The sequence below is a fragment of the Megalops cyprinoides genome, chromosome 9 (genome assembly GCF_013368585.1).
Source record: "Megalops cyprinoides isolate fMegCyp1 chromosome 9, fMegCyp1.pri, whole genome shotgun sequence".
NCBI lineage: Eukaryota > Metazoa > Chordata > Actinopteri > Elopiformes > Megalopidae > Megalops > Megalops cyprinoides.
The window spans coordinates 2,329,485-2,355,593 of NC_050591.1; the positions used below are offsets into that span (position 1 = coordinate 2,329,485).

At 42.4% G+C, this 26,109-nt stretch overlaps 1 protein-coding gene across 2 annotated transcripts in view; it reads left to right on the forward strand.

Annotated features, from left to right (window-relative positions):
- ets1 (v-ets avian erythroblastosis virus E26 oncogene homolog 1) overlaps nucleotides 1-13,639 on the forward strand; it is a 48,287-nt gene extending 34,648 nt beyond the window's left edge. For both annotated transcript variants that reach the window (XM_036537475.1, XM_036537476.1), the window contains 7 exons: nucleotides 26-145; nucleotides 1,796-1,996; nucleotides 2,238-2,315; nucleotides 2,886-3,131; nucleotides 6,789-7,049; nucleotides 12,335-12,453; nucleotides 12,855-13,639. In XM_036537475.1, coding sequence (XP_036393368.1) covers nucleotides 26-145; nucleotides 1,796-1,996; nucleotides 2,238-2,315; nucleotides 2,886-3,131; nucleotides 6,789-7,049; nucleotides 12,335-12,453; nucleotides 12,855-13,070 — 1,241 coding nt within the window. In that variant the 3' untranslated portion in view covers nucleotides 13,071-13,639. The remainder of the gene's footprint in view (nucleotides 1-25; nucleotides 146-1,795; nucleotides 1,997-2,237; nucleotides 2,316-2,885; nucleotides 3,132-6,788; nucleotides 7,050-12,334; nucleotides 12,454-12,854) is intronic.
- Nucleotides 13,640-26,109: the final 12,470 nt, after the last annotated feature.

Below are 26,109 nucleotides of genomic sequence, written 5' to 3' on the forward strand. Positions count from 1 at the left end.
TTGCACTCTTCCTCTTGATTCACAGATCTGGAATGTGGTGATGTGCCCATGCTGACTCCTGGGAGCAAAGAGATGATGTCCCAGGCATTAAAGGCCACATTCAGTGGCTTCACAAAGGAGCAACAGCGACTGGGAATACCGAAAGGTAACGCACCTGGCCAGAAAAAAGGGAGCGCTCAGTGCTCAGTAATATTACATCACACAGAAACATTTCTTTTGCTTTTTCTGGCTAGAAAGGGATGAGTAAGGTGTTGAATAAGCCTGGGAGTCTGGAAGGAATGATTAGAGGGAGATCTGATTCAGGGATGCTCTGCATATTTAACATTGGAGACTGTCTCATGCCAGCGGTTGTCATACTCACTTTGCACAGGAGACATGTATCCTGGTTTTTGCACCAATCATATTTAATTTCTCAACAAGCCCAACTATTTACATGGCTTGGCAATTTTTGTAATTGCACATTACAGGTCAAGCTTACATATGTTTCTTATAATAAATAATATTAAAACTGCTATATATTGCAGTAAAATACATCAATGTATAGAGAATAAACAGCATGCATGTATTTGTATAATTTGCATGCACAAATATACAGCTGGACTAATTAAGCATGTGTGTTGGTTGGAATGAAAGCCAGCACAGACACCCCCCTTGGAGGCATTGAGCCAGACACTAGAGCTTGGGTATACAGCATGCTGTACACGGAATACAATGTGTGTTACTATGGTATTGTGCACTATGTCCATTTCAAACATCAGGCTTTTAAAAGTCAGAAAAGTTAATCTGAGGTTGAAAACAGTTCAAAAGCATATAACTATGCCCAACCCTAAAAGTGCTGTTTGGGAGTTGTCAGGAGTATTGGGAATCCGAGTCAAGTGTACATTTATTCAAAGCATCGAGTTTAATGTGTATTTATTTGTATATATTATTAATTTGTGTATTTGCAATTCATGTATTCATGAATCACCATGTCATCCAGATTCCCCAGCATTTGGATCCACGTGCTTGAGGAAACAGGCAGCAGTTTATGCAGCATTGAATCATCATACTTTATATACACGCCCTACATTCCGTTCTCATGTCACCAAGCTGACAGTAGATGTCTTTCACTGTCCCCGTTGGCACGCTGGTGTGTGCTTGGCTTCGCCCAATTTAAGAAAGTATTAAATTTTTTTCAAATTCTTACACAGTAATTTTATTCTCAGTTTCTGCTGAACTTGTAATGATAAACACTTAAATGTGTTACTCAAAGGTAAAGAGAAAATACCATAGGGCATTCGATTGAGTCTGAAGTTCAAAATATGCAAGCCTCTGCTTGTCAAAGAGAATTTCTAAGGGAATAATGCATTCATAGTTTATGGCCGGTGCCACCGTTACCTCAGTAGGCTACGGTGCACATAGTTATTTCTGTTATAGTTACAGTGTGTAGTAATGTAGTTAGCAGGTCATTGTTCAGATTCGGGCTGTTCAGTGTAGCTCTGTCTGACAGAGAAGTGTGAATTGATGAACACAAAAGGTGAAAAGGGTAAATTTATCTCTGTGTTTCAGAATGCTTTCTCCTTCCCTCAAGGGTTAATGTGGCAGCAGTCTGAAACACTCAGAAAGAAAAAAATGACACCAATTCTTAGAATTAGTTTTGCACTTGGTGCAGAGGTGTAACAGCTCCACTCTGATTCTGATGTTGAATGCGGTGACTTCAAATTCTACCGCGCCCAAACTGCACAAAAGTAGCTGTTTGGGGTGTACGGGTTCTGTAAAATGTGACATGGTGACCTCCTCTTCCTCCCCACCTCAGATCCCTGGAAGTGGACAGAGAACCATGTCAGGGAGTGGCTGGCATGGACAGTGAATGAGTTCAGCCTTAAGAACGTGGACTTCCACAAGTTCTGCATGAACGGTGCCAGCCTCTGTGGTCTGGGGAAGGAGCGCTTCCTGGACCTTGCCCCGGACTTTGTTGGAGACATCCTTTGGGAGCATTTAGAGATGCTGCAGAAAGGTAGGGCTTCAATCCTCAATTTACACATGCTGCAGAAAGGAAGGTATTGGTTCCCAAATTTGGAAGTGCTACAGAGAGGTAGGACTGCAATCCTGGATTTAGACATGCTATAGAAAAGTAGGGTTTGAGTCCTTCATTAGTCCAGGACAATTTTTCTAGATGAAGAAATGATTAAACAACAGCTCATCTATGCTAAGAACCACCTTATTTTCTAACAATGATACTGTCGTCTTTCATGAAGAAGACACAAAGCATTTCCCTGTCAATGGCCTGACTTCCACCTTCCAGGAATCCCGCTATACCTCAGATTACTTTGTCAGTAAGTATGGCTAAAACTATTGCATAATCAGTGTCAGGATGGCAGTCTCTTTCAAATTTATGTTGAAAGTTCCTTGATATTGTTGAACCCAACATTCCATCACCAAAACTCATTAGGGCCAGCAGTTAAACAGGAACTCCTGAGTCAGACCGAGAAGGTATACAAAGCGTGTAGTCTCCCTTGTGATGAACGGTCTCTGGTATGGCTGCCCTTATTGTGTCTCTCACCTTTTAAAAGTGTGCAGTGTAATTTCAGTGTGTCTGAATGTGTCTGAATGCCTTCATGGATGGACTTTGTTCTCTCAATCAAATCAAAGATAAAAACAAGTAATGTGTTTGTCCCCTACTTATTTAAATTGGATACACACCAAAAATAATAATTTAATGTTTGTGTAATTTACACACTGTTTCATGTCTAATAAAATAAAAATTACATTAATGATTGTTTTTGGAGTGTGTCCCACACAACATTGATGAATGTTTAAGAGTACCATAGATGCCTTACCATTACAGAGCCCAGCAGTTAACCTTAACTAAGGTTACTTAACTTAACTTTCCTCCTCCTGCCCAGGCTATGGCATTGAGCATGCCCAGTGTGTGCCCCCCTCTGAATATTCTGAGCCAGGCTTCATCACAGAATCCTACCAGACTTTGCACCCAATCAGCTCCGAGGACCTACTGTCACTCAAGTACGAGAATGATTACCCCAATGTTATTTTGCGGGATGCCCCCCTCAACCCCCTGCAGGGGGACTACTTCTCTGTCAAGCAGGAGGTCATCTCCCCTGACAACATGTGTGTAGGCCGCATTAGCCGAGGTAAGTGCTGCATGCCTGCCACCTACCACAGCTGGCCTCCATGCACATAGGTGGCAGCAGAGAAGGGAGTCAAGATTGAACCTCACTTTAAGTCGTTGTCTTGGTCTCACTTACCCCTTTTCCACCAAGGCAGTTTGAGGGCCGGTTCGGAGCCAGTGCCTAATCTTGAACCAGTTCTTCATGTTTCGACAGCCAAAGAACCGGCTCTCGGCCAGGAAAACTGGTTCGAGAGCGGCACCAACTCTGTGCTGGTCTAGAACAAAGAACATCAGGGGCTGGGGGTGGGATTATCGTGACCAATAAGTCCAACTAAAACTTTGTGACCGCCATTTAAAAAAAAAAAACAGAGGTTTTTATTTTTCAAACGTTTTGCCTTGTTGCCAGCCAGCTGTGTATTTCTTAGCTGTTTAGCGAGCTACTAATTTGTCACATCAATGTTACGAACGTAACATTGATGGCTAGCTAGCTGTTGGTCAGCTAACATTACCCAAGCAAGCATAGCTACTAATTTCTCACATCAATGTCATGTTCGACATTCATATCATTGATGTGAGAAATTAGTAGCTATGCTTGCTTGGGTAATGTTAGCTGACCAACAGCTAGCTAGCCAGCTACCGTAACCGTGGTAACAGTAGCTAACGTTAGCATGCTACTTTCTAACATTGCCATTGACTCACCTACCAATGTCACTTAACATTTGGCTTCACAAAAGGCTAACATTGTATCAAGTGTAGTGGACAAGTTTGTTTTTTAAAGCACTGTTCTCTTGTTTTTATTGTTGTTGTTTGTTCCCACTAGCTTGCAGTGGCAGCTGCAAGCCAGTGAAACATTATGGTTGCGAAACACCGCACATTGTCTGAAATTTGTGTGCTATTGCGTAAGCTACAGCATGAGATTGTTTAATTAAAAAGGATGGCAATTTGAATAATTAAGTGGCAACTAATCCCAAAGCTTTCTCTTAAATGTATTGCAGTATAGCTTTCTTGTGTTACAAAAATCAAATTACAGAACAGAGCTAATGAACAATAATGTTTAGAACACAGACCTCACAAAAGCTGTGATGAGTCATGAGCATTTAATGTAATTTAAATCGATAAATGCCATCCTTGTTAATTCATCTCACACTGTAGCTTTCGCAAGCACACAAACTACAGACAATCTGCGGTTTTTTGCGAACATAATCATTTACTCTATTTACGCGACTGGTGTCGACTATTCTGTGAATTATTTGTATTATTGTTAATCAAGGAGGATAAAGGGGAACAGGTTGAAACTAATGATAGATGTAATGGTAGTGTTTGGGCTTCCCCTGTTTCCAGCTCACCAGCCACCACTGCTAGCTTAGCACTAGCGGGAAAGCGGAGACGTATACAGACATATACAGTGACATAATGACGTGGCTCTCTAGCCCATGGCAAACTCATTCTTAGAAGGTTTGCAAGTTGAAGCAACTCCGAACTGGCACTAGCACCAACCCAGAACTAGCACGTAGTTCGTGCTGGTGGAAAAGGGGTAACTGTTGCCCTCCAGTAGTCCAGCTGATCCAAAAATAAACTGTGGGAAACCGTTGAGTGCAAGGTACTGGGGTGCAATGCAGCGACCCAAGCTGACCTTGGTCAAAGGTGTCCTTACAAGCTTCAGCTTTTGTTTTTTTGACTAGTCTTTGTGAGCTCAGAAAACGAGGCTCATCTTTTTGTTTTAAGCTATCTAGCTCACCCCTGGAGGTCTGTAGTGCACTGCATAAACCTGGAAGTGTGGCCTAATTTTGATGGCTGTGTAACATCGTACTTAAGGCTCTGCTGTAGTACCATTGAGTGAGATGCTTAACCTGAATTTCTTCTGTAAGTGTCCATTTTTCTAAATGGATTATATGAAAAGCATTATGTGTTAGTCACCTTGAGTGTAGGTGTATGCTAAATACTTAATGCATAATGTCCAGTTGGCTGGACACCTGTAGCTGGCTGAAAGCCATGCAGAAACTCCTATAGCCAGGCTGGAGTCACCCCTGTTGCAGGACACAGTGATCCAGTGCTGCTTATGTAAATGGCAGATAAACAGTGAGAAGGGCCTTTTATCGCTAATCGCGATCGTGTTAGCGGTGAGCCTCATGCGCTTTTGGGTTTCTGCCAAACACCTAGTGTGATTGTGTGTGCATCCTCTGATCTTGCAAATGCCACATCTGTTAGCACCAGCAGATGAGAAAGAGAAAAAGTCTCCTCTTCTGGTTTGGTTGTGGTTCAGCTCAGCCTGCCTCAGTCATTTTGACTCTGCAGAGAAAGCTGAAGTGTTTCAGTCAGAGCGAGGAGTGAAGAAAGCCACACGGGCCCTTGTCTAAATCAGGCTTTTTTATGTAAAAGAGCAAGAACGAGGTAACCTTTTAAAAAGCGCCTTTCTTGAGCCTGCCTGGGCATGTGACTTTGAAGCTCACACCAAAAGGCGAAAGATGTCAAAAGAGCCAAGGGGGGTGTGTGTTTTTCGTAAATTCCTCCATTGGCTCTGTTCTCTGGCACATCTGTCCGTTTTTCCCCCCCGTGATGCTTTTCAGAAGAATTAACAGAATTTTTTTGGGGTGAGATTTGGCAAAGCTGGGGTTTGTTCCGTGAAACCACTGCTGAACAAATTACCCAAGTGTCATCTGTGGTGCAGAGTGTAGACCTGTGAGTTGCTAGGACATTCACCTGCAATGTATATCTAGGCCCAGTATACAATAAATCGTAGGATTTGGCAGTACACTGTGGTTTATAAATGTGGGAAAGTATTTGTGGCATCGTCAAACATACATGTGGCTTCAATTTTGCAATTTTGAGATGGGGGGGGGGTAGCAATACAAGGGATTATCTTTCATTCTTAAGTAAAGCTTAGGGGAAATGCTGCTTGGCTTGGCAAAAAGAAATGGCAATTTGTAAATGAATAAGTAGATTTTGTAATTTGTAAGTGAATATATAGACAACAATGTTAGATGTCCAATAGGGAAGGGTGTTTGTTTTTGGCCATTTTGGCCAGGGGACAGTATTAATGAACACTAGTATTTTGTGTATGTTCCCATTCTGAAGTTTGGAGAATGTTCAAGCAAGTGTAATATCCTTCTCTGTTAAATTCAGCCTCTGTGACAGATCTTTGTAATGGCAGCTAAACTCACTGTAGGATGTGAAGTGTTCCTTAGTTGCACCTTGTTGTTTAACATTATACTATCGAAAATGAATTGTGTGATGTGAAGACAATTGCAATGACAGTGACTATAACAGTGAGCTATAGTAGCTATCTGAATCGTACAGCTGTGTGCTGTACTCAGCATGAATTGGGGATCACATCACTCACTGCTATGGTCAGTATGAAACATACTTTTGCACCCAACTTTATGATTTTTTTTCCGTTTAATTTTTTTTTCTTTGCATGATCTTTATTATCTCCCTGTGGTTCTGACAAGATATCTCAAGATATCTCAAGACTAGGACAGATATCAGTGGTCAGATGGAAGCGTGGTGTCTAACTGCAAGAAAATGATGTTTATCAGAATATTTTTGGGTCCTTTCGTGTGGCGTTGCATTCATGATGTATACTGGGATACAGCCTGTCATAGCAGGATGTGGAATGGTGGGTATCTCTCTTCTTATATGTGTGCTCCCCTTCCCTCCTCTCTCCCCTCTGTTACTGCAGGGAAGCTGGGTGGCCAGGACTCTTTTGAGAGCATTGACAGCTTTGAGAGCTGTGACCGGCTCACACAGTCCTGGAGCAGCCAGTCATCCTTCAGCAGCCTGCAGCGTGTGCCGTCGTATGACAGCTTTGACTCGGAGGACTACCCGAGCGCGCTGCATGGCCACAAGCCCAAGGGCACCTTCAAGGACTATGTGAGGGAGCGGTCTGACCTCAACAAGGACAAACCCGTCATTCCAGCCGCGGCCCTGGCTGGGTATACAGGTATGTTTTTAACATTTTAACTCCAGTGATCTGTTGTCTTAGTTCATGTCTGAAATCATTGTTCTTGTTCAACTGTTGATGTTTCAGTAGTTGCAGGAACCACCTTTTCATTCATTTGTTGCAATATAGTAAAGCATGTGGTTTTTATTTGCACAAAACATCCACAGTTCTTAGTTTCTCCCGGAAGGGATAGAAAAATGTATTGCACTGATATTGTATTAGTGGTGGCCAGTCTTTTGATGGTTGAAGTGGTTGAAAAATCAGCCAATTTGCTAATGATGCGTGTGCATCACATCTACATGCAACCAATTACTGTGCCAAGGGTGTGAATAATGTACTGTAAGGTTCCCCTCCAAGCATAACTCAGTATTGCAGGTTGTGCAAATGTGTTGCAGATTATCAGTGGTGGTGCTAGGATCAAAGTGTGGTAAGAATGTTGGCTTAGATAGTGGGTGGCATGATCCTTGCACTAGCTTTTAAAAGCTTCACTGTACAGGAAAAGGGGCACCTCTTTCACAGCCGTTTGATACCACTGTGGCAGAAGGCAGTGTTCCTTAGTGCACCTGCATCCCCTGTACTTTGAATCTTGCTTGTACTTTCACAAAGAGAGCTGAATCAATCTTCTTAGTTTAAGCAAGGTACTTTACAGGAAATGAACATAAACTCGTCTTTTCTTCCTTCTTCTCAGTCTCTGCTTCTCGCCTGATGAGTTTTCATCTGCGCTCTTTATCTACCCCACATCTCGACCTATTTTTCAGGTCGCCTTGGCAACCTGTGAGCCACACAAAATGATACCTGCTTGCCTGTAGACGTTGTGCACCTCTTTCAACCGGCATAGCAAAGCAAATCTCCCATAAACATAAACATTTCACACATTTTAAGAAAGGATAGGAAGTCATGCAGAATCTATTTTAAACTTCAAAAAATGTGTTGTGTGTGAAAGCATAATTGTGTTACTAATGCTGTGCCCGCTAAAATAAGCATGTTCTGGCACAAGCCAGAAGATAATCTAAATCGTTTTAGCAAAGGGTCAGATTTGTATATGTTGGTGATGTAATGGAAAGTGCTTTTTAGATTAAGGATTAGGTCAGAGCATTGACAGCTGAGTCAAATCTTGTTTTATTGTGAAAGACCCAGATATACAATATGTGTACATCACCATCTGGTCAAGATGACCCATCCAGAAGTGATTCTGGATGGGTTGTTTTTTGGGAGGCAAAGGCAACCGAGTTGACCAATGATCGACCGTGGAAAGTATGAGTGTCAGATGCTCCCCTTTGGGTCTGTGTGCTATGCCAAGAGGCAAAAATGGCCTGTGGTTACAGGGAGACATCTAAAAGCAGGGAAAATAAAGCCATACACATGGACAGAGACACTGGAGTCACAGCTGGGAGAGTGCAGGACAGAGGGGGGCTCTGAGAGAAAAGGGACAGAGACACTGGAGTCACAGCTGGGAGAGTGCAGGACAGAGGGGGGCTCTGAGGGAAAAGGGACAGAGACACTGGAGTCACAGCTGGGAGAGTGCAGGACAGAGGGGGGCTCTGAGGGAAAAGGGACAGAGACACTGGAGTCACAGCTGGGAGAGTGCAGGACAGAGGGGGGCTCTGAGGGAAAAGGGACAGAGACACTGGAGTCACAGCTGGGAGAGTGCAGGACAGAGGGGGGCTCTGAGGGAAAAGGGACAGAGACACTGGAGTCACAGCTGGGAGAGTGCAGGACAGAGGGGGGCTCTGAGGGAAAAGGGACAGAGACACTGGAGTCACAGCTGGGAGAAGAGGGACAGACAGTGGATGCAGTTCTAGGGTGACATGGGTGGGAAAATCACCAGAAAGCATGGTAGTAAAACGCCCCAGAGGGAATCTCTTTAATCAGTGTTAAATTGCAGTCACAGGGTCACAGAGAGAGGATGAAGGAAGTGCCAGACACATATGCGTCACCATTCATGTATGCTTCAGATTTCATTAAACTTCGCACTTTTCTCAGTAATTAGTGTTTCCCTGTTAATTTGCATCTCATTAATCAGAATTAACTTTCCTTTACCATATCTGTTCTGTCCATAGGTGCGTTCAAATTCAGCAGACTGAGACCGAACGTTCCAGGCGAACAGGTTTTCTTTCAACTTTTAAATTTGAATGGTTTTGTGTGAACATTCCAAATTTTTCGGTTTAAACTGTCATAAGTTGACAACCAACAAGACAATTGTATTAGCTGCAGCCTCTGTTATTATCGATGATTTTACAGAGGAAAACATGTGAGATGTAGTCGATTTGATACAGAGCATACATAAAATCTGCTCCAATTTCAAATTTCTCTTGGACTTTAGCAAGCCAAAGATCAGCAGGACTCAACATAATTATCTGAAGACTTGCATTGTTCCAAACATCCACAAATTTATTGTTAGCGTCCATGTCTGTTCGCCGAGAACTACCTCCTGAGATCGTGTGTGTGTGTTCGCAAACATTCGCAGTGAACTCAAAGCAAATGGAAAACTTCGAAAATGTTCACAAATGTTTGCTAATTTGAACGCACCTCATATCTGTGTAGCCTATGAATTTTTGTCAAACAACAAAAAACTGTCCAGAAATGACTAAACAAAATTGTAACTTTAAACATCTGTGAAGCAGTTGAGCAGTATGTTGCAGTCCTTCCTAGGCAGTCATAATTAACTCAAAGCCATTTCTGCTTTGATGACAAAATCAGATCTTAAGTGGACTATTGAAGTGGCCTTACTTTGCATTCTGCAATTTTCTGGCATTATTTGTAGTTGCATCTACAAAGTTTGAACTGTATTTTTTGTTAATATAATGGATCTTTATATATGCAACAATATGATCAACAATCTATGGATTCACTTGTACATTTGAGTAACACAATTTCTTAGTATGCAATGTGACTTTTTTTCCTGCCATTTTTGATGATGCACTTGACATAACCAAATTAAATGAGAGGAATATGATGTATTCAGAGTTAGCAGGCAAAGCAATCTGAAACCTATTCACTTAAGAACACCAGCGGAGCAGAAATAACTGGGGAAGAAACACAAATGATAATCTTATCATAGATAATCAGTATCAAGAAATACATGGAATGAAACATGACAGAAAAAAATTAGAAGATAGCATAAATGCATTAGCACTCTTTGCAGAGGGGTGTCAGGTTTTAGGAGAAATGATGAAATATTGTGAAGGTCATTTGATGGCAAGCAGCTTGTTCCACTGTTGCCACTCATTCATCCATCAATCGCTGCAAGCACCGGGAAAGTGAAGAAAGTAAGAATTCTGTCTCTTCTGCTTTAATCCCAAATGCTGAAAATATCTGAGGTATTGGCACCAACAGTGGAAAGTGGACACATTACAACAACATAAGCAATGTCTCTTAACTACAACTACAGTATGTATTAGTTCAGTTTACTTATCAAGAATAGTGCACATTAAAAACATTCATGAAACATCATGTGATCCATCTGACCCAACTTAGCTATTGGCCACTTCACACATTGCGTTTGACACTGCACAATAGACATTCTGGACTATGGCTAAAATGGTGTTCTGCTGGGTTGAACTGGTCAAGTATGGACTGGAAGGTAGATCAACTGGTCATGTATGTATATATAATCAGATTAAGTTTTATAGAAATATAAGGCTGTCTGTTGCAAATGCAGGCACAGAAAAAGCACTGTTGCAGAGATGAAAGGGCTGATATGTGGAGGTGAGAGAAAACATTGCCTCCACTCATGAGGTTTTTAGCACAGTTCAGAGCTCAACTAGCACACACTGTCACAACCCCAGCACCACTGTTACGTGGCCAGTGCCATCTCAGTGTCATCAGGAACAATGGGCCTGATGTCTCCTCATAAAATGGCCACAAATATCCACTCCGCTCCCACCCCCCTCTCCACCACTGGATGTGAATGGATGACATTGTGCATGCCGGACACGTGCAGCCTTTTTGGGGGTAGTCTTTGAGGCTTGCACACATTCTGAGTCAGAGATTTTTTGTTTGGGGGGTGGGAAAACAAGGGTGAAATTTTGGCACAACTTAACTTTGCCCATAATCTTTCATGTGGACTCCCTGTTATGGAGAGTTTTTTTCTTTCAGAGAAATGTGCTTTCAATGTCTGAGTTGCCATGAGCCTTAGTGAGCACTGAGCAAAATAGTTTGAACACAGTTATTACAGGCAGAGCAGATCTTAGATCTTACTTTCGCATTCGCTCCACGTCCATTTCCTTCTGAGTGGAAAAGGAAGAGGGTAGAAACTCTTGATGGGGAGAGGGGCCTGCTGCCCTCTGAAGTGCAAAACCACATCCAGAGCTGCTGAAAGCCCAGGTTGGCATTTGGCCACTCTGGAAGATGTCGTTTTTGGAGAACTTTCTCACAGTCTCAAATTGCACAGTGCTTATGTCCAGGTCAGGTGATTAAAATGTACAAAACACTGAGGGTTTTTTTTTTCTCATCAAAACACTCACTCATCATCAAAGCAATCAGCCTTGGCCCAACTTGGCACAAACTAAACTGGCAAAAGGGCACAAACAAATTGAATCAGGCACAAACTTGAAATAGGACGGGATTTCTGTTGAGATGTAGCCAGTTAGTTGGAACTGAAATTGAATGACAAAGGAGTTTGCAGAGTGTATGAACACTTGTATGCTACAAGGTGGGCTGTGCGCACTTCCAGTGTGATGCTATTAGTGTTAGTGAAATAAGCATACCAGTGCACATGAAGATAAGGAGCAAGCTGCATAATACTGTTCTCAAACTCAGAGCGAGGGACTAGTGTGACTTTAATGCAGCATTGCAAAAACCAAGAAGAATGGAATGAATGAAGGCAAGGCTCTGTCATCTCACATACAAGCCCTCAGTCTGAGCAGTGCTCTGTATTCCATGCCTGATGAAGAAAACCTTTTTTAGGCTATGGTGATGTCATTGGCATGGAATTCATATCAAGAGAATCAAAAAAGTGGTGGGTTTTTGCTCCTGAGTAGAAGACAGCAAACAAGGGTAAATTCAACATTGTTTAAGGAGGTTCTTGTCTGTCAAACCCCAACAGACCGCTGAGTAATTTCAACAAAAGACGACCTTTCTTGCTATAACTTTCAGCAGCTTTGTAAACATTCTTGAATTCTAGAATATTCCATATGAATGTGTGAAGGGAAAGGTTTGTTGATAGGGTGCTAAAGAATATGCTGAAGGCAAAATCTAGAAATGGTTTGCCCATGTGGATTTGTGTTTCCAAGGCATGCTCCAAGGTTCTCACCCATTCTTCCCCATTCTGTTTGGTGTGACAGGCAGTGGACCTATTCAGCTGTGGCAGTTTCTCCTTGAGCTCCTGACAGACAAGTCATGCCAGGCCTTCATCAGCTGGACAGGAGACGGATGGGAGTTCAAGCTGTCCGACCCAGACGAGGTAACGGCCCTGCTCACCCCTAAGCTAGCCTCTCAAGCGGCTTGATCGCTTAAGGAGCTCTTTTAGAGTGCATGGCTGGTACTCAAGCTTGAGTCTGGTCCGCATCACTGTCATTAATGATTTGCCACTTTACAGCTGCTCTTAGCTAGAGCAACTTGCAAGGTGAGGGGACAAAAGTGCATCTGATAAAAAGAACTATCGTCTGGCAAAAAGTGGCGGAGCAGATCTCAGCACATGTCAGTCCTGTCAAATGGTGCTGAGCTGAATGCAAAAGTGCCACAAATAAATGTCAACCAGGAGTACTGGCGAGCTGTTGTTTGCCTCCTGACCACTCTGTGGCGGGACAGGGCCGTCCCCCTGGTGAACGTTTCTTGACGAAAGGTGTTCATTGGCTCTTTCAGGTGGCACGGCGGTGGGGCAAGAGAAAAAACAAACCTAAGATGAACTATGAAAAGCTGAGCCGTGGCCTGCGCTACTACTACGACAAGAACATCATCCACAAGACCTCTGGGAAGCGCTATGTCTACCGCTTCGTCTGTGACTTGAAAAGCCTCCTGGGCTACACCCCCGAGGAGCTGCACACCATGCTTGACATTAAGCCTGAAATGGATGAGTGAACGCACTCAGGTGGGGAAGGGGCTTCTACAGGCTGGGATTTGAAAAGGGGAAGTGGGAGGGGCCAGGACATGAAGGACTTCTCTGCAGACTGTTGGGAGTGGTCAGGACCAAATGGGATCTTTTTCAACATGTTGCCTTTGTGTGTTTTTTTTGTTTTTTTAATTTCAACCATTTGGGCTACTCTCAGGGGGAAGTGAAATGAAAACACCTGTGTGACTGCCCCCTAGACTGTGTCTATGAAATGTATCCGTACACACAGCAATAGATGTATACATTATAGATTTGTACGTATAACATATACATGTGGATGTAATCGTGTTGAAGCTCTCAAGGTTAATGGAAAATTGTCTACTGAAAAAGAAAAAAAAATGCGCAAGTAACACAAGCAACTGACATTGAAGAAAGAGAGCCAGAGGAAATTCTAGAATGGATGAATGTGGATGGAGAGTTCCTGCTACAAAACTGTTCCAAAATCAGAAAAGGAACTACATAGAAATATATACATAATATGTACTTACATACTGTCTCTGCCTTTCTGCACACAGAACACACAGGTGGAGTTCTCAGCTGGGACCAAAAGTATAATATATATATATATATATATATATATATATATATATATATATATATATATATATATATATATATAAATTTTATATTGTTTTTAAGTAGAGATTTGTGCCAGTATTATTGTCTTAAACTCCTGTCTCAAAACGAATTATACCTTGTTCCAGTATGAAAAATTATTGGCCTCACCGGTTTTTGCAAAGGTGTAACTAAGAAATGTAATTATAAATTCCTGCTGCCTTGTAGCTTTCCGTATGTCAGTCAGGTAAGATTATTTTTTAAGAGAATTTGAAAACTGGGTAATACTGATTGGATTCTGAGATGACACTGGAGACTACAGGGCGGGTAACTCATTTTCATATACGTCAGAAAAATATACTTACTCATTCCAAGAGTGGCTGACTTACACAACCGAAAGTGACCGTTGCCTTTCAACTGCTACTGTGATCTAAGTGTAACCACAAACATATTCTTTTTTTCTACAAGAAAACGCAGAGATGGTCCTGCCCAGGTTTCTGCTCTTGTCCCTGTAACGTGCTGTCACTGTTTGACCTTTGTCTGTGCCAGAATGTATCTGTTGCATCTCTGGCATAACCAAGACACACCATGTTGATTTTCCAGGAACCTGTTAGGAAGATGGCACTCAACTGAATTGTGAGGGCATATAACTCGAGGTATTCTTGCAGACAAAGAGCTTGAGAATGTTGGTTGAACGCACCGTAATATAGTTGTACGCTGGGGATGGACAAGCCGTGGGAGGGTGGATCGAGCTGCTCTCTGTGCTGTGCTCAAACTCAGAGACCGGCTGTGAAGTTTGGGACTGGCCGTTGTCAAGTGAACTGTTTACTGGAGAAAGAGAGAGTGTTGAGCATATATATCATATGAGGCAAGGAGAGGGACTCCTGAAGGAGAACAGCTGTTTTGGAAAATCTTAGAACTGAGGTGCTTGCGAGAGAGCTGCCGGCAAACTTGTAGATGCTTTTCAATGTTACGTATTTCTTTAATAGCTGATGTAGCTGATTGCTGATTTTGTGAATGGCTTTTTCATTAAGAACAAAACAAAAATGTCTTTCAGCTTTTTGTATTGTGTCTGGAAGGAGCACATAAATAAGTGTATTGTCTGCTATACGGGTAAATACCAACAGTTGGGAGCTGAGTGATGTAGGTAAACTCTGTGACTCCAGCTTTCATATCTAATGCACTTGCTGTTCGTGGATTGAACAATGTGCTACAATTCCTCACAAATCTGTCAAGTGAGCTGCCTGGTGTCCACTTCATTGATAGGTAAAATGGAGCCATTTTATGCGTAATGCAGATTTTTGATCTCTGTGGGAAGATTACCACGGGAAGACCTTTGGGGAGGGGGGGGGGGGGGACTCAACGTCTTGAAATGTCATTTTAAAATACAAATGTTATTGTTTACAATGGCTGAATGTTACGTGTCCATGATTATGATAGCGTTACAGTTGTCTATTTGTATAGATTGTATTTCATATACTTTATTAAGAGACCTCAATTAAATAAACAAGCAAACAAAGTACTAATAATAACCAAACATGTGAGGTCTTGGGTAGGACTGGTTGGTTTGGGTTCATCAGTTTGTGTTTGAAGACAATGACCAGAATTCCTCTGCATTAATAATGTTATTGCCTTGGGTTCAATTTTATCCATTCTGTAGTACCTAGTGCTTGGATTAGGTGAGAAGCCCCCAACTGCTTCTGCTGAACAATCCCTTTTTCTTAACAGAATTTTGCAGTTTTTTACACTCTTTTCCTTCTGCCAAGGAAGGAACTATTGGCATCCACACACACACACACACACACACACACACACACACACACACACACACACACACACACACACACACACTCAGACTTTTTCCCCTCTGATTTCTATACACAATCTCAATCTGAACTGAAGCATGGTGGTTTCATCAAAATGTACACATTCTCTGTAGCACTGTTTAGCAGCCAGGAGCAAAATACAATTGCAATTGCTGTTTCTTTTTTCCTGTTATTCCAAAGAATGTTTCTTGCAATTGTAGAGACCTGTTGTGCTTACATGGAAAAAGAGGTTAAGTTGTGATAGACCATGTGCTTCAAGACTTGCTTTCATGAAGCACTCTGTGGCGTTGAGCTAAACAGAATCAAACATGTTTCATGTCTGTTGGAAGAAGGGGATAAGTTAACATGAGAAAGTTGCTGTGACTGAACCATAGTATTACTTTCTCTGTGGATCTTACTTTTGCCAATATGTCCATTCCCAGATACAATGGTATTCAGGTGTATACCAGAGTAATCTTCAAGGAAAACTTTTTTTTTGTTACCGTTGTTTGTTTTTTGTATATTTTATAGTGTTTCTGTATTTTTTATGTTACTGAAAGAAATCTTTTATGTATTTGTTTCACAAACATTTGAATATTTTTCAAATAATTTATATTTTATAAACTTTTAAGATACAGTTACAGACAGCTGGTGCTTTTACGTAGAATAAAAGGTAGCACAGGAGAAAAAAAATGTAGCGTTTTTCCTTTTTATACAGAAAAAATGAAGAAATAATTAAAGACCTGTCTGTGAAACAGGTATGTAAAATAAAAGGCTGATGCTGGCCCATCATTGATTTCTGCTGGAAAGTTTTATAGACTTCAGCTTTTATTCTTATTGTACTTCGAATTGTTACATTACAAAAATATATGTGACCAAAAAGTGTTTGGTAACCTCTTGAGTTCTGTGTTTTTATTGCTCCTGTCGCTCAGTAACAGACACCCACAAACAGCTGGAGAATCTGCTCTTGGTTAAAGCTCCTCTGTGGCCCTGACTGCTGATGGCATGGAGATATGAGGTTGAGTGTAGCAGCCACTCTGAGATATATGCCAGTGCTGTGGTGGCGTGTCTTCTGCAGCAGGCTGCACGTAATGCATGAGTGCTGATCAAGGCAGCAGTGCACTGCGTTTAACATCTTGATGTCAACAGAACAATTGATTTACATTTCCTTCAGATGTCATTAGTTTTATTCTGCTGAGGCATCGAATCTAGTCAATCCCTCCAGAGCGCTGAGATGACAATTAGTTTTTTGTCACCTAGTGTTTCATATTTGTCTCTCCCAATTTTGAGATAAATAAGATGCAGGGCAACAGGAAGATGACACAAAGAGAGAGCTTGCTTAAATTAGTGAGACATTGATAATGCCAGCATAACAAAAACCAAGGGGTCTAAAATCAAGGGTTAGATTTTTCCAAACATGAAGGCAGAACTCTTATCTTTTGGCCCTTCTTAGAGATCGATTGCTTGCAAACCAGTGGAACTGGGATATTCTTGGAATACCATTAAATGCTCAATTTGTTGACTTGCATTCATTTTAGGCACCTTTTGGTACAGCTCAACAAAGACTTGTTTCTGTTCTGAAGAAAAGATAAGGTACAATTAGGAAATGGGCTTCATCAGGCTTCAAGTTCTGGGATGAACTCAGTGGAGAAACACAGTAATGTTTTGCAGGGGTGATCATGGGTTTAAGTCCACAGATATTCAGATGTTTCATCAAGGCTGAATGTGCAGGAAAGCTTTTCACTTGGAAGGATGAATTTCTCAACTGAATATAAATTTAGCCAATTGTCAGAATGTTCAGCCCATTCAAATATGCAGAGAACTTGTAGCGAAGGGCGAGAGTCACCCCACCTGGCATCGAACCCAGGTCTACAGGGTACCAACCATGTGACTTTGACCACAACGCCAAAAAGCCAGGCTTTTGCGCATAGTCAGAGCACATACTCAACTGTAGTGACAGCGCTCTGTCACACTGCCCTCCCCTTTGGGAAGCACGCCCATGTACTTCACACACTGAGGCATCCCTCATGCATTCCCCTGCCATACTTCTCCCATCCCAGGGTGTCCCACTCACTAGTGCTTCACCCATCTCTGGGGTCTCTCACACCGGGGTCAACCTAACCTGGGGGTCCCTCATACGGTCACACGCTGGGCACGCCTCCGATGGCCTCGCGGCAAGCCATCCCACCGCTGACACCATTTGTAGTGAAGGGCGAGAGCAGTCACCCCACCCGGCTTCGAACCTGGGTCTACGGGGTACCAAACATGTGACTTTGACTGCGACGCCAAAAAGCCAGGCTCGTTGGTATGGCAGTCAGAGCACATACTCAACTGTAGTGACGGTACTCTGTCACAGAAGTAAATAGCAATGCAAAATGTGTGATCATGACACCCAAAACTAGCTGTTTTCATTATTATGAATTTGTACCACTTAAAATCAATTGACAACTTTCTTGACTTGGTTTATGGAGACAGTCATTGCATGCATAAAAGTGAAAATGGGCATCATTATTAAAATGCTTGGGCCATAGCATTTTACTACATCCACAGCTGGGGAAAATGCTAAATGCCTTGTGCAATAAAGCTACTGGAGTTGGAAGTGATTTGTGATAGTGATAGTGACTTACATACCCAAACCACATGAAACCATTCTCTCGTACATTAATTCTATTAGGTCAAGTCATCGCAAGATTCTGGGATCATTTAAATCAGGTGGTTTCACTTTTTCCCCCAGACAGCCAGTTCAATGGAATCACCTGTCTTGGTGTACATTGCACATGACTTGCAATTGCTTGTTTTTATAGCTCTGAGACAAATTTGCCTGGACGTTCTGATGGAGACACTAGCTGGTGAGTCCCAGTGGTGGATATTGCTGCCGCTTCTCCTCCCAGCTGTCACCACCCCTTGGCGGTCATTACACAGTGCTCAGCCTGGGAAGCAGCGCTGTCTTTCCCAGAATGCTCCCCTGTGGTGTGTTGCTGGTTAATGAGCATGTCACTTCCATGGCGATTACGTTGACGTCAACAAGGAAACAGGCACACAGGGTCCATTCATGGGTTTGTAACCCTAGGCTGCTATAAATTCCATGTTTAAATAGAAACACGCACAGTTGTCTTTCTCTCTCTCTCTCTCCCTCTCAGTCCACCCTGCTCTCTCTCACGACACAGCTGGCAGGTTTGCCCAGGAGAGTAACAAAGACGCCGCTAATTCGTTTCCAGTCAGAAGTGTGTCTGCCTCTCCCCAGCTTTTACTGGCAATGAGTGCCCAATCTTATTATGGGCTATAATAAGATCACATCATAAGGCACGTATCCTGACCGGAGATATCACGAATAGGCCTGTCTGTAATGCACTGCAGAGGTCTGAGAATGGTTGGGCCCCCGAGAAACCGCAGTCAGTGCCTCTTACTTGTTTTTATGAATGAAAAGCAGTCAGATGTCCACAGCAGCCAGGCTTCCTCTGTCTCTATTTTGTTTTCTTCCTTCTGTTTTCCCTCATTTCGTTTATACCCAGGAACACAACGCTCCCTGTTCATTCCCTCTGTGTAATTGGTAGCACGGTCAGACAGTGTTTTAGAGATGTGTATAGTATTCACCTGAAAATTAAATAATGTAAGAAATCACAAGAAATGTAATGCATAAAATGTCCTCTGCTATGCACATGGTTTTGTATGAATTATTTCTTCTACCAAAACAGGTGCTGTGTCCCTTGTAACCTTGCGTTCTTTCTGTAAAGCAAAGTCTTAAGATGGCCTTAAAATCTGACACTGGGGTCCAAAGCACATGAAGGCTCCATGACAACCATCTGAAGGTTCTAAATTCAGGATAATGCTGGTGTGCATTTAGCCTCTCATTCACTTTGTGTTCAGAGCCACTGTTTGGTCAGAGCTTGTCAGAATGGATGGTGAGTGAAGGAATAATAAAAGAAAATTTGGGTGCACTGTGCATTAATTCAGCTATGAAGAATATCAGCTGCTGGAGAATGACATGGCATATAAGTGCTTACAATCGGTTTGATTTTTATTTAAATCAATCACCTTTTTAATTTGTATTTGGTATTGCTTCCTTTACAATCAGACTGTCAGAGAGTGCTGTAGACAGGAGACAGACTGGGTCTGAACCAGGTGTGATCCTCAGCACTGTGTGCAATATTTAGGGGCCTAAATGGAGAAATAACTGCCTCTGTTGTGGTACAAGAGATGTAATTGGCTCACTGAGTTGATGATACTCAAATAACGGGACATACTTTTTTCTGTCTGTGTAAGATATTGTCATTTTATGTGATGGATAATCATGATATGCTATTCACCACATGCAGTGTATGTCTGCACTGGCCTTCATAAAAAGTGCAATGGATTATGAATGCTTTATGAAGTTTACGTATATGTTATTATGCTATGCACGCTTTAGAGCCTTGTGAAGGAATAATTCAATTTAGTATAGCTGCTGTGAAGTAAACTCAGTTTAAACCATGTGTGTAAACTCTGAGCACAAAATATATAGAGCTGCTATATTTATAGCACTTACTCCTACCCACCCCATTCCCAAATGACCCCCACCTTGTCTGCACACATGCAATGAGCACTCAACCCCACGCTAGTCTGCCTCTCATGGAAAAAAAATCTGAAGATGAGTACATACGTGGGGATTTCACTGGTTATTTTTATCTTACGAGAAAAGTTTCCGTTGCTTTTGAGAAAAAAAAAGAAAAGAAAAGAACAGTGTGAGAGAAAGGAGAAGCAACACACCTGCCAGGGGGTGCAACGCAGATGTCAGGCGATGTCTGCCATCACAGACGTGACCCAGGGCGCTCGACTGTGTCTTGAAACCTTGGTTGCTCAAGTATTAGAGTGCTTTGTGATGGGAGAGAACTACGCTGTCAGATTTAAAACCAAATATTTATCTAACCAGCCACGTCATAGCCATTTGTCTGGATAGTCTTAACAGAAAAAAAGTGGGGAAAAAGCAATTCAGACAAAACAGGGGAAATTTCAATGAGAGAAAGACAATGAATCATAATGTATATATATGCAATATATAAATGCTATTGTAAAACAACACAATAGGCTCTGCTGTTTGTTAAGATGATACCAGATGTATCTCTTAAAGATTACAAAATCATTTTCCACACAAATGCAATTTAAATATTTTTCCACTTTGCTATTTATTCAAGCTAATTTTGAGGGCAATTCTTAAGAGTTCTTAAAAATTTCTTTTTCCTAATTTCTCTCGAGGTTTGGGTGTAGTGTTTGGATATCCATGTCACATTAGTAATGAAGGATTATTAGGTGCATTGAACATTATTGAACATTATTCACTTATCTGAAAAATCTAAATTTATCTTCTTGGCAGATAAAATAAAGGCAGAGTATCTGTTATGAATGAGCTGGCTATATAATTGAAAGTGGAATGATTTCCTATAAAGTTGTATCTTGTAGCATATGTTTTAAGTTTGCCAGTGGCTTGCAAGAATAACATTTGCAGACTGGTCTGAGGCACTTAGTAGTAATATGATGAATTCATAGTTAGCATTACCATGTTTACTTGGAGCAAAGGCTATCTGATCACCCTTGTGTGTGTGTGTGTGTGTGTGTGTGTGTGTGTGTGTGTGTGTGTGTTGTGGGAGAATGTGTGTATGCAAATAAATTTGAGAAGGCTGTGTTGATGGTTGCGAGAATTGCTGGTAACCTGTTAACAATACCATTACTAAGCAAAGCTGGTAATGGACCGTTTATGAATGTGGTCATGGCTCATCCCTCTTGTTTTGAAAGAAACCGTGAAACATGACCTAAGTCAATTTATTCCTCATTGAGCACTAGCTTCCTAAGTGTTTCTATTCTGGTCTTATTGTTTTTCGTGGTACAATCTGGCATTGTCTATAATTAGGAGAGAGAGTAGAGAGTATCAAGGGTCCTGTGTATGAATGCTAGGCTGTTGCCCGTGGGCCCATCCGTTTTTGATCCAATTGGTAATTCTCATGGTCATAGATGAAAGCATGAAAAACTTTGGGGCAAAAGGCAGCTTTTGAAATGATTAACATTGCATGAGAGGCATCTCTGAGTTTCCATGAGAAACCCACCAATGAGAACACTGTGGAACTGAAGCTAAACACAAGCAAATGTACAACACTTGATATATGCCTTGTTTTTTCTGAGCCACAAATCAAATTGTCTCAATGGGAAAAAGCTCTCTCCTTAACCATGCACTAAAAAGCAAGGCACATTTATTTAACTCTTAGGGGGTGGGGGGGAGTGGGGTCTCCAGTTCGGTCCTTTGTCGGCATGCTTTGGTTGCTGTCCTCATGAATGTGTGCCAATGAAGGTGTTGGTGTGGGCGGCTGCCGCATTATGCTGGCTTGCGAAGGTCAGGCCGGAGGCCTTTTCAGTGACGGGCGAGAATTTGCATTTTTATTGCACCTGTCGCTGTCGTCAATAACGCAGGGGGCCTGGCCTGCGCCTGACTCCCACTGGCTGAGGCGAGACCTTCCTCGGTGACCTGCACACATATTCATGAGGGCCAGCAGTGCCCACGACCTGGCATTCCAGGCAGGAAATGGGAGCGGATGGTAATGAGGGCCCTCCATCACTAATGCTGAATGATTTATTACCTGGTTACAGGTAACCAATAACCTGGCACAATGAGAAGAGAGCTGGGCATTTGTGGAAGGGTGAAGACCCCTGGGGGGGGGGGGGGGTGCGGTGAGGGGCAGGAGACAGTGGTGGCATGCGAGTGCATTCATCCCCAGCTGCACCATGCACCTTCACTGTACTCAGTTTGATGTAGACAATGCTTGATGCCATTTGCAACCACATCAGCAGAGGCTGAAAGGCCACCTAAGGTGGTTCTTTGACACATTACCACAGCTTGCCTTACAATTATCATTTAACCCATTTATGTCCAACTGCAGTTTGAGACTGATCTCAACTCTGACTGGAATTTATTGTTGCGTCCATCTTTCTTTCACTGCAAATTTCACTTTTAATATCTATAACGGAACAGCCCAATGCATGATCTCACTTTGTCAGATGCTAGCATTTAGTGTATAACCATTTTGAATGGATAAATTTACACAAAGAGACGTTTCTTTAGTGCATTTTATTTCCTATTCAACCAGTGCTCGCTATGCCCCTGCCCCTTTCCGTTCATTGGTGGAACGTCAGTTTTAAGGGGCGCGTCATCTTATCCGGAAGAACGTGGCGGTAGGAGCTAACTGAAAACTATGAGAAGCTTAATAATGCTAATGAAAACATAACGAGCCATGTAACATAACACGCGCACTACATAGCATAAAAAATAAGTTACGTCCAAAAGGGTTAAAAAAATAAATTAAAAATCTTCTCTCGCGCACTTTTCGCCAGCGTGCCAATGATTACGCTGCCTAAAGTGCCTAAAGTTGCCGACCCGTTTTAAAGTAATATAGGCAAACTTTTATTTGATGATGAAGGTGATTCTCTGCATGTGTGCTGAGATGTAGAAGTGGAGAGTGACAGAGATGTTTCTGTGTGTTTGTACGAGTGTGTGTGTATGCGTGCATGCGTTGCTGTGTGGATGTGGATGTGGGTGTGTATGTGTGTGAGTGCAGCTGGATTAGAGCAGGTTTTGCTTACTGTCCAGTTGCAGTGTTTAATGTTTTTACTTCCTTTTACTGACTTAACAATGTTCCCAGGACATCTGCTTTCTGCACCCACGTTTTTAATTCGGTTTCCCCAACCAATCAGAGACCTCCAGAGTCAGAGAGAGGCTGTGCTTTCCTGTGATTGGCTGTGCAGGCCAGGGCCCAGAAAGGGAAGGTCTGAGTGCTGAGAATTTTCCGAAGGCAGCCCCTGTGCTGGCTCTGGGACATCTGCTTCCACTCAGAGTTCTGGGGCCTGCTTGCCCCCCCCCCCCCCCCCCCCCCCCCCCCCCCATTTATTTCTGGCAGGGGTCTTGTAACATTCTCTTTTTATATCTCATTGATTAATAAATTCCCAGTCCTGCAGTTAACGTGCCTGCATCAAAAAGTTGCACGTTCCTGTCTGCCTTTGCCCTTGCCAGGTGACCATTTCACAAACCCAGAGCTTCTATTCTTGTTCCACCAATCATAATCACATTCCCCACCTTTATGGTTAATTCTCTGCCTAATGACCACAGAAGGCATTCATTAGCTTAAAGGGCTCGCTGATATGTTGTATTAGTATAGCCTCTTGCATCTCATGGAACTGGAACACAGAAATGCCACAGATGGGTTTGTCAAGCTGAATATGTAGCAGTCAATATCTTGTAATTTGTTTTAACAACACAGTATGAATGGGGAATGTTCCATTATTGGTGATCCTTGTTCTACTCATACCTGCATGTGCCTAGACATTCAAAATGACTGCTTCTGCTCTGATCTCCAGTTCCAGCATTTATTTCTATTAGGGCTGCCCCCTAATAGTCGACCAAACGTTAGTCGATGAGAAGAGTCTTAGTCGACCAGGTTTTTTTGGTCGGTTAGACGCAGGGAAAAAAAACCCCTCAAACTCCATTCGGGAGCTGCGCCTTGTCGTTAAAAAGTTATTAGACTATGTGTGTGCGATCATTTCGAGCGTGTAAAGGACAACCCCAAGAAGGTGACATGCAAACTCTGCATGCAAAGATTCGCCTATCATTCGTCGACCTCAAACATGACTTATCTGAAACATGTAGGGGTACGAAAGTAACACAGGACGAAAGTAATACGGCGATTTTCTCCGAGCCCGTACAAGCCTGATATGCCTGACTGCGTCAGCATGTACAGAATGCAACACTTACCAAAACCCCGAAAAATCGCGTGGATACGTCATACTTTCGCGGAGTTATACCCAAGAAGCTATTTTCGATCACGGAAAGTAAATTCACTCAAGCGGTAATTTTTTTTTTTTTTGAATGACAAGTTTTGTCTATTGTTTCATGTGTCATAGTCATGATCATTTGACAGATTAATTAGTACTTTAACACATCCATTTTGCCATGGAGTTTGCCATGTCAGACTTTCTCAGTTTAGAAGCAAGTTAGGTTTAACTGTCAGGAGTCATTGTCGGGACGATTGTAACAATTGTTTCTTTCGTCCCTCTACAGTAACAACGATACTTATTATATTATTATATTGAAGTCGTTCCACATTTGTACAAAGTAGCACCTGGCATTGATAGAACACACATGTGAGTTGTTGATCGCAACGAAAATTTGTTTCTGTCTGTAATGTTATCTTTTAAAATGACGTTTATCTGAAATGTGTTACTTTCGTCCCGGCTCTCCCCCAAGTAGCCTAACGTTACTATCCCTTTTGCACGTATATGCATTTTTTTTTTTTTTTAAAAAGTTGTTAGTCTCTTCCTTTTCTACATACTCTGTCTTGGCGTCCTTTGTGGTGGGTGGATCCCAAAAGGGTAAAGAACTGGTTGGGATTCAGGGGTGAGCCAACGCCCCCCCTTGAACTAACGACTGAGCATCAATTTATTCTCTCACTGTTATACCCAAAATGGAAGGAGAGAAGGTAGAGGTCACATTAACAGGGTGAATGCTACAGGTGGATAGGCATACAATATGTTTATTGTCCTCTGAGAGGACATGTATTTTTACAGCCTTGAACAAAGTCAGACAAACATCATATAGCACAGGACACCAGAAATAAGGTGGCATGATTAGCAAGATGTGGACTACTGCACCGCAATATAGTCAAGAAGTCAGTTTATTCAATGGTGCAGCACGCTGTATACAATAGACAAGACAACAGATGAGCAGTGGAGGTGAAAGTCCAGTGAGTATAGTGGGAGATAGAGGGAAAGCTAAAATACAAGCGAGTGAGTTAGACTGATGAAGAACAGAAGTACAGAGGGCTGAAGCAGTGGAGATACAGTGTGATGGTTAGAGCTGTTAGGGGGGTTGTGGGTGGAAAGGAGCAGGCTCACACAGTAAGGAGGAGAGGTCTGGAAGAAGGTCATGCTGAACTCACACAGCCTGGGCCAAGGAAGTGCTGTTCTCAGCAGTCCACCCCCTCCTTCTCCCCTCCCTGAGAAAACAGGCCCTGGGTCAGCCCTCCCTGCCAAAGCCCCCTGGCTCCTTCCAACAATCTACTCCCCCCGCCCGTTGTACTTTTCCCCCCTATTCCCTGTTTTTTGCAAATATTTCAATTTTCCCCACATTTGCTGTCTTGCTTTGCTTCTGTGTGTGGTCTCTGTTTGAGCTTTGTCTACATGGCTTTCAACTCAGTTCGGTCAATAAACACTAAACCTGCTTGCAATAACAGGTACTTTCCATAAATATTCCCTAATATGCTTGACTAGTCTCTGGAGGCTAACAAAAACAGAGGAGCAGAGAGATTTTCCCTCCTGTTCTCTTCCACTTTATCGCTGCTAGCCCTCTGTACTAGAGAGCCAAACCAAGACCGTGAGATAGTTCATACGACTCCGCATGAAACCATCTCACCTTTTTGCAGTCACAAAAGCATGTCAGTGGCATGGTAATATCGCCAAAATTTAGGCACAATCCACGCCTTAGTTATACTTAATTACAAAAAAAGCAATCATTTTAGAATGTAAATGTTAAGAAAACACCACATTCAGTCTGAATTTACAGTAATGAAACTAAGCCTAATTATTGATTTTTACATCCTACATCTTAATGACTGACCTTTGCAGCCATTATATC